The 14,259-nt window shown below is 35.0% G+C and overlaps 1 protein-coding gene across 2 annotated transcripts in view; it reads left to right on the plus strand.

Annotated features, from left to right (window-relative positions):
- The first annotated feature begins 849 nt into the window (after window positions 1–849).
- The window catches only part of LOC123528640 (uncharacterized), a 30,186-nt gene continuing 16,776 nt past the window's right edge, over window positions 850–14,259 (plus strand). For both annotated transcript variants that reach the window (XM_053521911.1, XM_053521912.1), the window contains exons 1-6: window positions 850–960; window positions 8,587–8,620; window positions 8,989–9,164; window positions 10,850–11,006; window positions 12,234–12,425; window positions 12,977–13,089. In XM_053521911.1, the coding sequence (XP_053377886.1) occupies window positions 943–960; window positions 8,587–8,620; window positions 8,989–9,164; window positions 10,850–11,006; window positions 12,234–12,425; window positions 12,977–13,089 (690 nt within the window). In that variant the 5' untranslated portion in view covers window positions 850–942. The remainder of the gene's footprint in view (window positions 961–8,586; window positions 8,621–8,988; window positions 9,165–10,849; window positions 11,007–12,233; window positions 12,426–12,976; window positions 13,090–14,259) is intronic.

Genomic DNA, 14,259 nt, shown 5'->3' on the forward strand with positions numbered 1-14,259 from the left:
GATTCCCGCTCCTCCAACTAAAATTACTACTGTTAACTTTCTTTCGGATGTGACTTTAAATCTTTCCGTGTAGGGTACTTTACACATTGCAAGGAAAGAACCAGGGCAATATCTATAAATGAGTATCTTCTGTCTGAAAATATCCAAAATGACATATTTTCCATATGCGCAACAAGAGGTTACTAAAACATAAACTAGCATACACTCACGTTCAATGTTTGCTTGTAAGCATGTTTATAGTGGCCACAGAAAATTCAAATAGGCGACGCTTCCTCAAGAAGGTCAGTGTTATGTACAGAAGACGATCCAATTCCAGAAGTTTCACTGTTTCTTTAGCGTAACAGGTGTAAAGCACGGTACTCTTAACCCGATGATGAATACAGTCTAACTTGCTCGAGAGACCACCTGTAATAAGAGACCACTTGCATTGATGTACCACTTTTTCAGTTCTCAGTTGTGTTGTTAAAGAACAAATTATGTTCTATTAAGAGATCGATCATTCGTGTTAAGAGATCACTTTTTGTCATTACCTAAGGTGGTCTCTACAAGTTGTACTGTATTTTAGTTGTGAGAGCGAGGAATCAAACTAACGAGCCCCTAGTTACATATACAGGCAGTGTTACCTCTGGACCACTGCATCCGCTCTCACACATTTTCGAGTAAACAAATTATTCTTAAGTAACTTTTATTGTGAAATTTGGCAATTGAGTTTATGTTTAATCAAATTTGTTTTCTTTAACAAATTAAACCATTGATGTTGTTTCAGTCCGTCACGGATGAAACCATCATACACTTATTATACATTTAGTGTTTACGGATGTATTCTAATGATCAATGATTGATAAAAATATTTGCATGTTCAACCTACCGAAAAGATCGAATGAAAACTGATCACAAGTTTATTTCCTGCTTAAAACTTGAAATCTCTGACATACCAAAACAATGGAGTTTCTGATGAAGGTAAATGTAATTATTTTATACATTTTCCTTTACAATGTTTTAGTTCTTATGTAATTATATGTAGAAAATATTGTTATGCTTAGTCCAAACAAGGAAAGTTTGCAATTAATTCAGATCAAGCAAAAATAGAAACTATTCATGGTTGGTTGAAATAGATTTTTTTCAACAGCCTGTTAAACAATCATCGAAAGGCGGAAGGAAAAACATTGGCACAATATCTATGATAAGTAAAAATTGCTTTAAAATACGTGGTTAAAGTAGTCTGAAAACAATAATTATGACAAAAAAATGACAACAAAAATTAACCCAAACGTTATGTGTTTTAACAGTAAATAATTTTAACCAGAAAAAGTATCAATTTTCTTTTTACATTTATTTCGTTTTATAGGTATGTTTACTGCGTCACATAGCTGCTTACTTCAGTTTCGACTATACACTTATAACAAAATCTAGAACTGGTCATTTTATCGGTTTATTCTTCAAATCTCCATTTTGTATGTACATATCGTATTAGGCTAAGATCCTGGTAATTTCAACAGAAATGATGCCAGTTTCTTTGATAAATGAGCCGTGCCATGGGAAAACCAACATAGTGGCTGTGCATCCGCGCAGTCCATGCTGTTCGCTTTCAAAGCCTATTGCAATTAGAGAAACTGTTAGCGAACAGCATGGATCCTGACCATACTGCGTGGATGCGCAGGCTGGTCTGGATCCATGCTGGTCGCAAAACCACTATGTTGGTTTTCTCATGGCGCGGCTCAAATGTATTTCCAGACCTTTAATATAGGAAATCGATAATTAGAAGCAATAAAGCAAATACACAAAGATGGCATCTTAATACTGAGTCGCGAGGTGATTTTGAGAATAAACGCTCAACTTGACTTGACCTCTTAAAAGTATAAATTTAGCTCATGTGTTTTGATGATTCCGACAACCACACAAATGTTTTCAAAGCAAAGTATACTGGTGCATGTAATGGTTATTTTATTTCTTTAGAAAATGAACCGGTGCCGTAGAGACTATGCCTAATCTCAATTTCAAAGAAAATATGACACGTTTAAGTGACTTTTAGGTTTTGTTATTACCCTGTTCAAAAGGCAATATTCCATGTACTTTATATAATACCAAACCAAAACTTTGTCAAAATGTGTATCGGAAAAGTAAATATTGAATTTTTATATTAAAATACAGGTAACAAATAAGATTTTTTCAGTGCACAGCCAGTTAAGGATAAACTTATTTATTTTCAGAAGTTACAGAGTATAGTGTCAAGCATTAATTTTTACTTGCAGTACTCAAGACTATTACCTATGCACTTACCAAAAAACTTTTATCCTAAATGTTCAGATAAACAAGTCAGATGTATTGTTTAGCAAATCCTTAATCTTAGATGTCATCAAGTTGTCCTCCCGCAAAGTCGTTTTTTCCCCATTAATAACTTGCATCCCCGTGTAGTTTAATCAATAGTAAACGTTTTGCAATTTTCTGGAATTTGTTGCAATATATGGCCTACAACATTTATATTTCGTACACATACAGTATTATAAACGAATGTACTAAGGACTAGCGCGGATGAGTGCAACCTGTCACGAGGTTTAAAATAAAATAAAAACTAAAAGAGCGTAAATGTTTACTATCATTTATTACTCAAAGTTTTTTTTAAGAATCGACAGTTACAGCATGGCATTTAATTATGAAATCTCGACATAAATCAATTTATACGTTTAGTGAAGATTTTAAGAGGACTTTCTACAATTGAAATAAATAAATAAAGGTAAACTTGGGCATTGAATATCTTTATAATACTTATTAAGTACGTGACTATCTTAAAGTTTATTATAACGGAAGATCGAATTACATCTCGAGTGCTTGTATGGACACTCACGTATTTAAGAATCGCAAAGAAGTTGTTATTTATCAGCCACCTGACAAAACGAATACAAATCAGTGATCAACTATTTTAACTTGTCGAATCTATGCATTAATGGTTCATCTTGGTTATACTTTTGCGTTTGAGTACTTATGGTTAATATTGAATCTTAAGTGGATGATTTTGCTTTAGGTGTAATAGTATACGTTTATTGCATAGCTTGTCGGTCAATAGTCTTAACTACTGCCCGACAAAGGAGGCAAACTTTATTGCATGTCATCTGACATTTTTACGGATTTTTTTGTCAAATTTTGACTTATTAGCCCAGCAAACATGTGTTAGAATATAGACGGCTCGTATAGCGCTAAGCATAAAATATGGAACGGCAATTTATGTAAAGAAAGCAAAGGCTAAAATGCATATAAACTGGATGTTTGGTTAATTTTGTTTTTGTAAGTTCACAATTCCACCTCTTTCAAACTTAGTTTACTTTTAATATACTATTAGGTACTTTAGCAATTATTTCATATGTTTGTTTGTTTAATGGAAAAATACATTATCATCTGTAACACTTTATACATTATCAGGTAGGATATCTAAAACATTTGAATGGATTGACACGGTTAAAATGCTATATCGTCATCATATCATTTATAACAATCACTCGCCACAACCCGAGTCCTCTAATTTCGGTATCAACAAAGCAAATCTTTAAGTTAATATTGGTAAGTGTGTTGATCACTTCGATCTAGTAACAAAGTATTCTATCTTTATCATGATAATACGTAACTCGAGGGGACCATTATAACGTGCTTGCATTCTTTGATTCATTTGATTTACTTATGGAGAAATTTTACTTGAAGCGTTTCACATAACAAAATGGTAACAATAAAAAATATACAAGAGGGCCATGAAGGCCCTGTATCGCTCACCCGACCTAGGAATCATCAAGATTAACATTCTGACCAAATTTCATTAAGATATGGTCATAAATGTGGCCTCTAGAGTGTTAACTAGCTTTTTCTTTGATTTGACCTGGTGACCTAGTTTCTGACTCTACATGACCCAGATTCAAATTGGACCTTGAGATCATCAAGATTAAAATTCTGACCAAGTTTCATGAAGATATAGTCATAAATGTGGCCTCTACAGTGTTAACAAGCTTTTCCTTTGATTCTGATTTGACCTGGTGACCTAGTTTTGGACCCCAGATGACCCAATATCGAACTTGTCAAAGATTTTTATTGAGGGTAACATTCTGACCAAGTTTCATTAAGATTGGGCCAAAATTGTGACCTCTAGAATGTTAACAAGCTTTTCCTTTGATTTGACCCGGTTACCTAGTTTTTGACCCCATAAGACCCAGATTCCAGCTTGACCTAAAGATCATCAAAATTAACAATCTGACTAAGTTTCATGAAGATACAGTCATAAATGTGGCCTCTAGAGTGTTAACTAGCTTTCCCTTTGATTTAACCTAGCGACCTAGTTTTTGATCCCATGTAACCCAGATTTGACCTTGATCTATATATCATCAAGATAAACATTCTGACCAAGTTTCATTAAGATGTGGTCATAAATGTCGCCTCTAGAGTGTTAACTAGCTTTTCCTTTGATTTGACCTGGTGACCTAGTTTTCGATCCCACATGACCCAGATTCAAACTGAATCTTAAGACTATTAAGATTAACATTCTGACCAAATTTCATGAAGATACAGTCATAAATGTGGCCTCTACAGTGTTAACAAGCGTTTCCTTTGATTTGACCTGATGACCTAGTTTTTGATCCCAGATGACCCAATATCAAATTCCTCTAAGACTTTATTGAGGGTAACATTCTGACCAAGTTTCATTAAGATATGGTCATAAATGTCGCCTCTAGAGTGTTAACTAGCTTCTCCTTTGATTTGACCTGGTGACCTAGTTTTTGACCCCAGATGGCCCAATATAGAACTCGTCAAAGATTTTATTGAGGATAACATTCTGACCAAGTTCATTAAGATTGGGCCAAAATTGTGACCTCTAGAGTGTTAAGAAGTTTTTTCTTTGATTTGACTTGGTGACCTAGTTTTTGACCCTACATGACCCAGTATCAAACTCCTTCAAGATTTTATAGAGGGTAACATTCTGACCAAGTTTCATGAAGATCGGGCCAAAAGTGTGACCTCTAGAGTGTTAACAAGCTTTTCCTTTGATTTGACCTAGCGACCAGGTTTTTAATTTTATCTGATCCAGATTTGACCTTGACCTATATATCATCAAGTTAAACATTCTGACCAAGTTTCAGTAAGATATGATTATGAATATCGCCTCTAGAGTGTTAACTAGCTTTTCCTTTGATTTGACCTGGTGACCTCGTTTTTGACCCTACATAATCTAGATTCAAACTGGACCTTGAGATCATCAAGATTAACATTATGGCCAAATTTCATGAAGATACAGTCATAAATGTGGCCTCTACAATGTTAACAAAATTTTCCTTTTATTTGACCTGGTGACCTAGTTTTTGACCCCGGATGACCCAATATCAAACTCCTCCAAGATTTTATAGAGGGTAACATTCTGACCAAGTTTCATGAAGATTGGGCCAAAATTGTGCCCTCTAGAATGTTAACAAGCTTTTCCTTTGATTTGACCTGGTGACCTAGTTTTTGATCCCAGATGACCCAATATCGAACTCCTCCAAGATTTTATTGCGGGTAACATTCTGACCAAGTTTCATGAAGATTGGGCCAAAATTGTGACTTCTAGAATGTTAACAAGCTTTTCCTTTGATTTGACCTGGTGACCTAGTTTTTGACCCCAGATGACCCAGTATCAAACTCTTCCAAGATTTTATTGCGGGTAACATTCTGACCAAGTTTCATTAAGATTGTGACCTCTAGAGAGTTAACGGTCAAATTGTTGACGACGACGGACGACGGACACAGGGTGATCACAAAAGCTCACCTTGAGCACTTTGTGCTCAGGTGAGCTAATAATGGGTGTGGAAAATACCTTACATGGCTCACCAAATAAAACCAGATAAATTCTAAATAGATCGCGTTTGGTTACATTGTTTGTTATGAGAATAATTTCACACTTTTATGTGGTGATAATATAAACGACCAGACAAGAAATCATGAATTAAATTCTATGCCTTGTCTTGACCTTTGAGCTACAGAAGTCTTGCACTTGACACATAGTCTCATTGTGTTGACTGTTTTTGCCAAGTTATTTCAAAATCCGTCTATGTAACTAAATGAAACTACAAAAATGAAGTAAAATTTTGACACCCAAAGATGGACATTGACTTAACAGCTTGGAATCAAAGTCCCTCAAGCGATGAATCATCTAGTAATGGTGAATATTTGAGCCGTGCCATGGGAAAACCAACATAGTGGCATCCGCGCAGTCTGGTCAGGATCCATGCTGTTCGCTAACGGTTTCTCTAATTGCAGTAGGCTTTAAAAGCGAACAGCATGGATCCTGACCAGACTGTGCGGTTGCGCAGTCTGGTCTGGATTCATGCTGGTCGCAAACCCACTATGTTGGTTTTCCCATGGCACGGCTCATTTATGCCAAGTTATATCGGAATATCCATCAAATTTTACAAAATTTCAGAAATGCTTAAATAGCGGGTGAAGAAAATGCCCTAAAAAATTAAAAGGAGTTCGGTGACCTATGTTTTTTCTTCTCTTGTTTGTCTTGGAAACAAATGTTCTTCAAGCTCAAAGAGTATGAAAAAACAATCTTAACATTAGAAAAAAATCGTTCCTACATCCTTAATCGCCTATTAAAGTTTGGAACAACTGGGCACAGATTCACCCTTTATATATTTTGCTTTATACCGTCTGGTATTTTGTCTCATGTTAGAGTTTTTCTTAGTGGGAACTGATCTTTACACTGTCTTACAATAAGTGTGAGGTTGACATTCCCCAAACGCGTTTAAATGTATAAGATACTGGCCATTCTAATGTGGTACCCCTATTTCTCATTTTCTCATTTGCTATCTCTCCGTTTTGTTTGATATGTTATATATAATATCTTGTATATTGTATGTGTTCCCTTTATCCTTTATCCCACCTTTTATGCCTTCCAACCCGCTCCCCACCCCCACTCCGACTTCCCAATTACGCGTCTCCATTCTAACGTACCCTTCCCATTCAGTCCGTTTAACCTACCTCCATTTTTAATATATTTCATGTCATTAAAATGTATTTGTTGACGGATAAGACAAACAACTCGTCTACAACTCCTTTCCACAACAGTTTCTATATCAGGTTGGCCTACTTTGCAGTCTTTGGCTCTGACTTTTGTCTGCGGTACTATTTAATAATTGAAGCGCGGAACATCGTCTTGTTACGGTGCATGTTTCTGCCAAATTATTTGAATACCCATGCTTAAATAAACAGTTATATATCAGGCAAAAATGTCTTTAAACTTTTAGCTATAAGTGTGACATTGCCCTTTACCCTAGAGGTCGACATGTTGTCTTATGTTGGTTGATTGTGCCCTGGTATTTTAAAATCTGACAATATGAATCAAAGTTATAGATGGATACCGATTTTGTGCACACATAAAGAAACATGTACGAACGCACGCACATATGTAAAACTATATGCTCCCGACATCAAAATGCTCTCCATCCCTCCCCCGTCCATATACACACACCGTCTTTAATGGCGAGGACAAAGTAATGACCGTTGCAATTTTAAAAACCTATTGGTTTTAATATCCCTGCCCCCCCCCCCCCCCCCCCCTCCACACACACACACACACACAGACACACACATACCGTCTTCAATGACGAGGACAAGGTAATGACCGTTGCAATTTTAAGAACCTATGGGTTTTAATATGAACCTTGTTCAAATGGGAGTATCTACCTTTTAATGTCTGATTATATCTACCTTACTTCCTTTAAGATATTTAGTTATGACAACGCTTCATCGGACAAAATCGTCAGGAAATATAAACTTAACGTGATATGTATATTTTACGCAGAGTTAAAATTTTAACCGGTTATGTTTAAATAGATTGTCAATATTTATCTTATTCTATGCCTTGAGTTTTCAACAAATGTTATGCAAAACGAAGGTATAGTTCAATCGTAACAAAAGACTAATTAAAATCAAGTGCGTAATTAAGAACCCGTAACCTACAGCAAAGCATTAAAAGGTTTGTTCACATCAAAATTTCGACGTTACTGTCTCGAAACTTCGAGAGACATTAGTGACATTAGTTTGGAGTTAGAAAGTCGAAATTTCAAGTTTCATATCTCGAAATTTCGAAAGATTTCCTACCATGTTACATGTAACTGTGTACTTCCTGGCCAAGATTAGTTAACTTGTGTATCCCTCTGGTAGTCGTAGAGGTTCATATAAGATGATCAGGCCTCGTTTGCGCATATTTAACCATGTTTAAGTCCGGGAAGTTTTCGACCCAGTTTTAGCCTATATGGCAAGGAAAATTAGACTACCCTACATGACTAAGATCAGTGTATAAAAAGGAAAGATACTACTGCGTCGAAATGTCGTGCTAGAAGTTTTAGCTAACTTTACTCGAAATTTTGATTTGATAGCTCTTCCCCTGAAATCAGTAGCAACGCAGATGAAAAGTTTTGCTGCCGCATGTGATCCCTTTAGCACAATGCCTATTTTCAATGACGCAATATAACGTGATGTCAACTATGAAAAAAATCATCTTAGCCTACTTGTGATGAAATATGGGTGTAGTTTTATAATTGTTTCTGTATGTTTCCACATCTTTTGCAGATCTCCGTCTTGTTGTTTGGCTGTCTGTCTTTTAGTAAGTAAACATTTTTATGCGTTTCTTCTCTCCTCAGCTGTAGTATTTCCAGTATTTGTGCTTAAATACCGTGCCCGTAAAATGATATGTGAAGCTTTTATATTTCGTTTTTACGAAAATACATTCCGTTTTTTACGAAATAAGATTTCGTAAAGCGTATTATCATTTCGTCAAAACGAAATCTCATTTCGTAAAAACGAAATAATTAAAGTTTCACATTTCACTTTACGGACACCGTACTTAAACTTACAAACTTTTTTCAATAGATTTTTATAGCATTTAAAAGCAACTGCTCATTTTAGTCAAGAACTATATTTATATAAAGATATGCATTTTTATTCCTGACTTCATTAGTAATACTGTTTTAGTTTCGGCTTGTGGAGAAACCTACACTGACCGTATTGGCGTATTAACCTCCCCTGACTACGGTAGACAGTATCCAACAAATAGCGATTGCAACTGGACAATTTCTACCTCAGAGGGGACCTCGCTTGTGCTTACATTTCTAGATTTCGATGTGAGGTGTAGTGGCGATTATATCGAGGTATGTCGCAGATTTACAAATGTATTTCTGACAATCACATCTTTATTTTATTCCAAATCACATCCAAAGGATGTTCATGTGCTACACAAAATAGTCCCATTCATGAACAATGCGGATGAATTAGCAGTGAATAAGTAGTTCTGATTCAACCTGTATCCATTCACACTGACCATTTAGATTATATAAGATCCATCAATGATAAAGTTTTCCGGCCCATGGTTACATCACAAGCTAGGTCAGACAGAGCTCATCTTAGATATGAGGCACATTTGTATTTGTTTCTGATTCATGTATATTTATAGATACGCATTTAAACAGAAAATAAATCTACCAAAACCGCAACCACCAGACGTCTCAAGGCTTTGATTCTGTTTATGTGACAAATAGCAAGAGCTGATAGATATTGCCGCTTTCACCTTTGCCGCCGCATCACAGTTTGGAAAATACGTAACTTCGGACATAATTTGCTTACATAACTACACGGTAGTATTTTTAGCGCTCAAAAAGGAGTCTTCAAAATAATGGTCACGTGCAAAGCCATCTATAGCATGTAGGTATGAGAAAGAGCTACATAGTTTTTGGTTTCGGGTTTATCCCGCTACCAAAGTTAAGTGTATTTCTGACAATCATGTAGCATCTTTATTTGATTCCAAATCACATCCAAAGGAATTTGTTCATGTGCTACACAAAGTAGTCCCATTCATGAACAATGCGGATGAATTATCAATGATCAAGCAGTTCTTATTCATCCTCTATCCATTCACACTGGCCATTTAGATTATATAAGATCTGTCAATGATTAGGTATTCCAGTCCATGGTTACATCACTGACTTCCAGCTGTTCATGTAAGGTCAGGCAGAGTTTATCTTAGATATGAGGCACATTAGTATTTGTTTCAAATACATGTATATTTATAGATTGGCATTTAAAATGAAAATAACTCTAGCAAAACCCGCAACCACCAGACATCTCAAGGCTTTGATTAAACCACTTCGATTGATTATTACAAATAATTATTCATTTACCTCTGTATGCTGACAACTGTTAGATAAAACATTTCGAACATTTTCTTTCCTAGCATTGTATTTTACTTGCCCGAAAACTTTAGTTGAACATTTTATAAGTAAAAGTGCAGATGATATTTGTTTGTTTCAGAGTAAGATTGAAACATCTTTCATGAGTGAACACCGGATGCAAGCTTTTCACGGTGTTCAAATTTCCTTTTTATTTCAAGTTTTGACTAAATTTACCCAATTTCTAGTTTCTTACTAATGAAAAGTATATTTAGTATTCTTCACCTTGAAAAAACCAAATATAATGTATTCAATATTTCGATAATTCACGGAGAAACGTGTAATTATTCAGTTTATTTAATCTATAATTATCTGAGCCGAACCATGAGAAAACCAACATAGTGCTTTTGCGACCAGCATGGATCCAGACAAGCCTAAGCATCCGTGCAATCTGGTCAGGATCCATGGTGTTTGCTTCCAAAGCCTATTGCAGTGAACACCATGGATCCTATTGCAGCGAACAGCATGGATCCTGACCAGACTTTGCGAATGCGCGGGCTGGTCTGGATCCATGCTGGTCGCAAACGCACTGTGTTGGGTTTCTCATGGTGCGGCTCAATTATGTGAAAATTCGATACAACTATCTGAAACAGCTCATTTTCTCACCCCAGGTGACAGATCTTTCGAACAATACGACATTGCCCGGTCTTGAAAAAAAATGTAACCCCCTACTCCCACAGAACATGTTCACAGTTAGCAACAGAATACAAATCCGCTTTGTAAGTGATGACCGCCAAAATGCACGTGGCTTCAAACTTGCTTGGAGAGGTAACACGTGTTTATCTATTTTTTTATTTGTTTTCTGACACCATTGGATTAACTGTTCTTTTGTATTTATTATTATTTGTTTCACTGAAACTTGCACATGCGCATGCCATGTTAACTCTTCGAAATCTAAACCATAATTTTATTTTAAGTCATGCTATATCTTTATTAATTTGAAAAAAATGCGTATGTCAGCCTGTATATACAACGATTTCATGCTCACGAATATTTGGTATTTAACAAAAAATATTTAGCAGAACAATGTTTTAATATGACGAAGAGACAAGTACTTCACGCGGGCGTTGCCCGAGCGAATTGGTTTATTATATGCGGCGTTAAGCCAATTTGGAGGTAAAATATATCAAAACATGGTGCGCTTTATTTTATATCAGTTTAGTCTGTATCTCATGAAAACAAGTGATAGTGATCTATCTTTTATGATAATGTAAGAGATGTCTGTTAACCTGTTCTCTACCAGTCAGACTGGTGGTGATAATGATATTTTATACCATCCATACTAGAGCGCAAATGTATAGTGCATCTTTCACCCTATTTTTCAATTTTTATAATTTCTTTTTCAATGAAATCTTAAGACACTAATGTAAGTGGTGTTATGATTAACGGACATAGCTTACTTTTTAAATAATTTCTAGTATATAAAATGGGTACATTAGGGATGCATGACGCATAGGGTATGTATAGCACTAATTACAGTAGGTCGACGTCACGTCAACGTAGTCATGTTTTAACGATATTCAAACACTGGAGGTAACACGTCCTGCAACATAATCTAGGAGTGCCTGGACGTCTAATGAGTTATTCTTCCATTCTAATAATTGATTCAAAGTATGGGAAAATTAAGCGTAAGACATTTCTCTCATTTTTTTTTTTTAGATTCTGAGAAGCCCTTTGTATATAAAATGCGGAAGCACTCTTTCTGGCGCTTAAATAATATGTCGAAGTGACGTCAAAATTGCCGTGTTTTAATGAAAGTTTATTATATTTTCTTGTAGGAATTCGTAATCGAAATCAAACACTCAGTGTGTTGAAAGAGAAATATGCAGTATTTCTTTCTTGAATTAATGACATTTAAGCTACGGAAAGCGGACTGTCCAAACTGTTATATCTGCTTCACGACATACTTCTTTATTAGTACATGTAACATGTTAATTTCAATGAAAAAATAAATATGATGATTGCAATTTATGTTATCAAACTGACAAATTGTAGTAAAAAGAAAGTTGACATGGTACTCAGACTTCGTTTCCTTCCCCGAGGCGCAAGCCATTTGCAAAAGGAATGGAGGGACCTTGATTGATAATTCTGCTGAATATGAGGAAGATATAATTGAGGCAATGCAAGAACGTCATGTGACTTCAATATGGCTGGGGAAGTACATAACACCTTGGGTTTGGATAAAAGGTTAGGTATAACATTTATTTATTTCATTTATTGGTTAGTCGTACAATGCGTTTGACCATTTACAAAGCGTACAAACAAATATGGCCAAGACAAAATAAGAATACATATTCTGGAGATAACTATTCAATACATTTCCTACCATAGCTTACCTTACACTAAACATTTATAGATAAACAGATAAACATACATAATTAGGAATATTTTTTTTTCTTAATTTAAAAGCATCATTCAAGAATTTTGCAATTTTAAACAACACATTTTTTTTCTTTTCAAAGACATAAAAGAGACCTTTTGAATAGATGGCGAACTAACATGACTTGTTTAAATAGAATACACCTTTTTACGGTTAACAGTTAATATTTTGTTAGAAAAGAATAGAATATTTCTGGTGTTTTTTTGTTTTTGTGTGTGCGTGTGTGTGTGTATGTATGTGTGTGTGTGTGTGTGTGTGTGTGTGTGTATGGTTTTTAGTGAAAAAGGCCTAAAATAAAATTTACAGATACACATTTAAAAAGAAGTTTAATTAATTTTGTAGTTTCACATAATTTCAGGTTGCTTCAACTTTGATGACCTGGACGAATTTCAAACTTCCGTCAGACTAAAGGAAAATCAAATGACAGAATGCATGAAGCACTGCAGCAGATGGAGTTACTTCGGGCTTCAAGTGTGTATATTTCTCTTGTGTTATGTATGTCTAAAGACCTAGTGCTTCATTTTATGAATTCTTCTATTTCAGTACTAATCGATGAGTATGCAAAATTTAATATGAAGTTATTCTGGTGAATTTGCTTAGATTTTTTTCAAAGAAAGCGTGTACATTCAGCATTGAAGTGCTAGCAGTATTCAGATCATCCTGTAAAGGCTGACTTCAATTTTGATTGAGTAAAAAAGAAAAATTATTCATACAATATTTCTATTCCTTGAAATGAATGTTTTATTTTACATTTGTATCAGTTGCATCCCTTTGTCTATTTTGGTTGCGCAATGAATACTAGGCTGGTCACTTTAACGTTTGTGGTTGAATTAATGCCAGCATAAACCTTCTGGTTTGAAATAACCAGTACAGTACATTCTCTCCAGAGTGGCCCTCTCTTAAGCAAAAACCTCTCTATAACAATGTTATCAAAATTTAAGCTGAAATATACTATCAAATTTACCTCTTCAGAACAACAACCTCTATATAACAGTCAAAGGGTGTTACTCCTCAGGGGTTGCACTGTAGATCTATATAGGAAAATGAAACACAGAATAAAAGTTCTCAAAATTATCATAGCACATGTTTGCGATATTGCATCTGAAATTGTTAAGAAACGCCTGATACATATTGAGGCAGTTACTGTGGACCATATGCTGTATTAATCTACTACATAAATGTTTGCTTTGAATAATAGAAAATAAAGATATTTTAAGATTTCTAGCAAATATTGGTAGACTACGTTTAGTATTTTACCATCTTAATGATCATTATCAAAAAGCATCGGCATGTCAAAATTCAGAGCATAGATGTTAAAACTCAGGGCATAGAAAATCTAACAAAATTTATATATGCGTATGTCTAAAACAGATTCCGCGACACTCATGAATGAAAAGGGGGTTAACATCAAACATGTGTCTTTCAGAACATTCAAAGGGGGTTTGTAAAACAAAAAAAAAATGTTTTCACAATGTTACTGCAGATGGTTGGGTACTTGATAACATTAATATTTGCTCGAAAGTCATATTAAAAAGTAATTATTTACAAAATGTTTCATGAACTGCTTTATCATGTAATGCATGCATGTGAATAGAGATACTAATATTAATTGGTTTCATTTTAAATAGATTTTCAATACTT

This window comes from Mercenaria mercenaria, chromosome 13, assembly GCF_021730395.1.
Source record: "Mercenaria mercenaria strain notata chromosome 13, MADL_Memer_1, whole genome shotgun sequence".
Taxonomy (NCBI): Eukaryota; Metazoa; Mollusca; class Bivalvia; order Venerida; family Veneridae; genus Mercenaria; species Mercenaria mercenaria.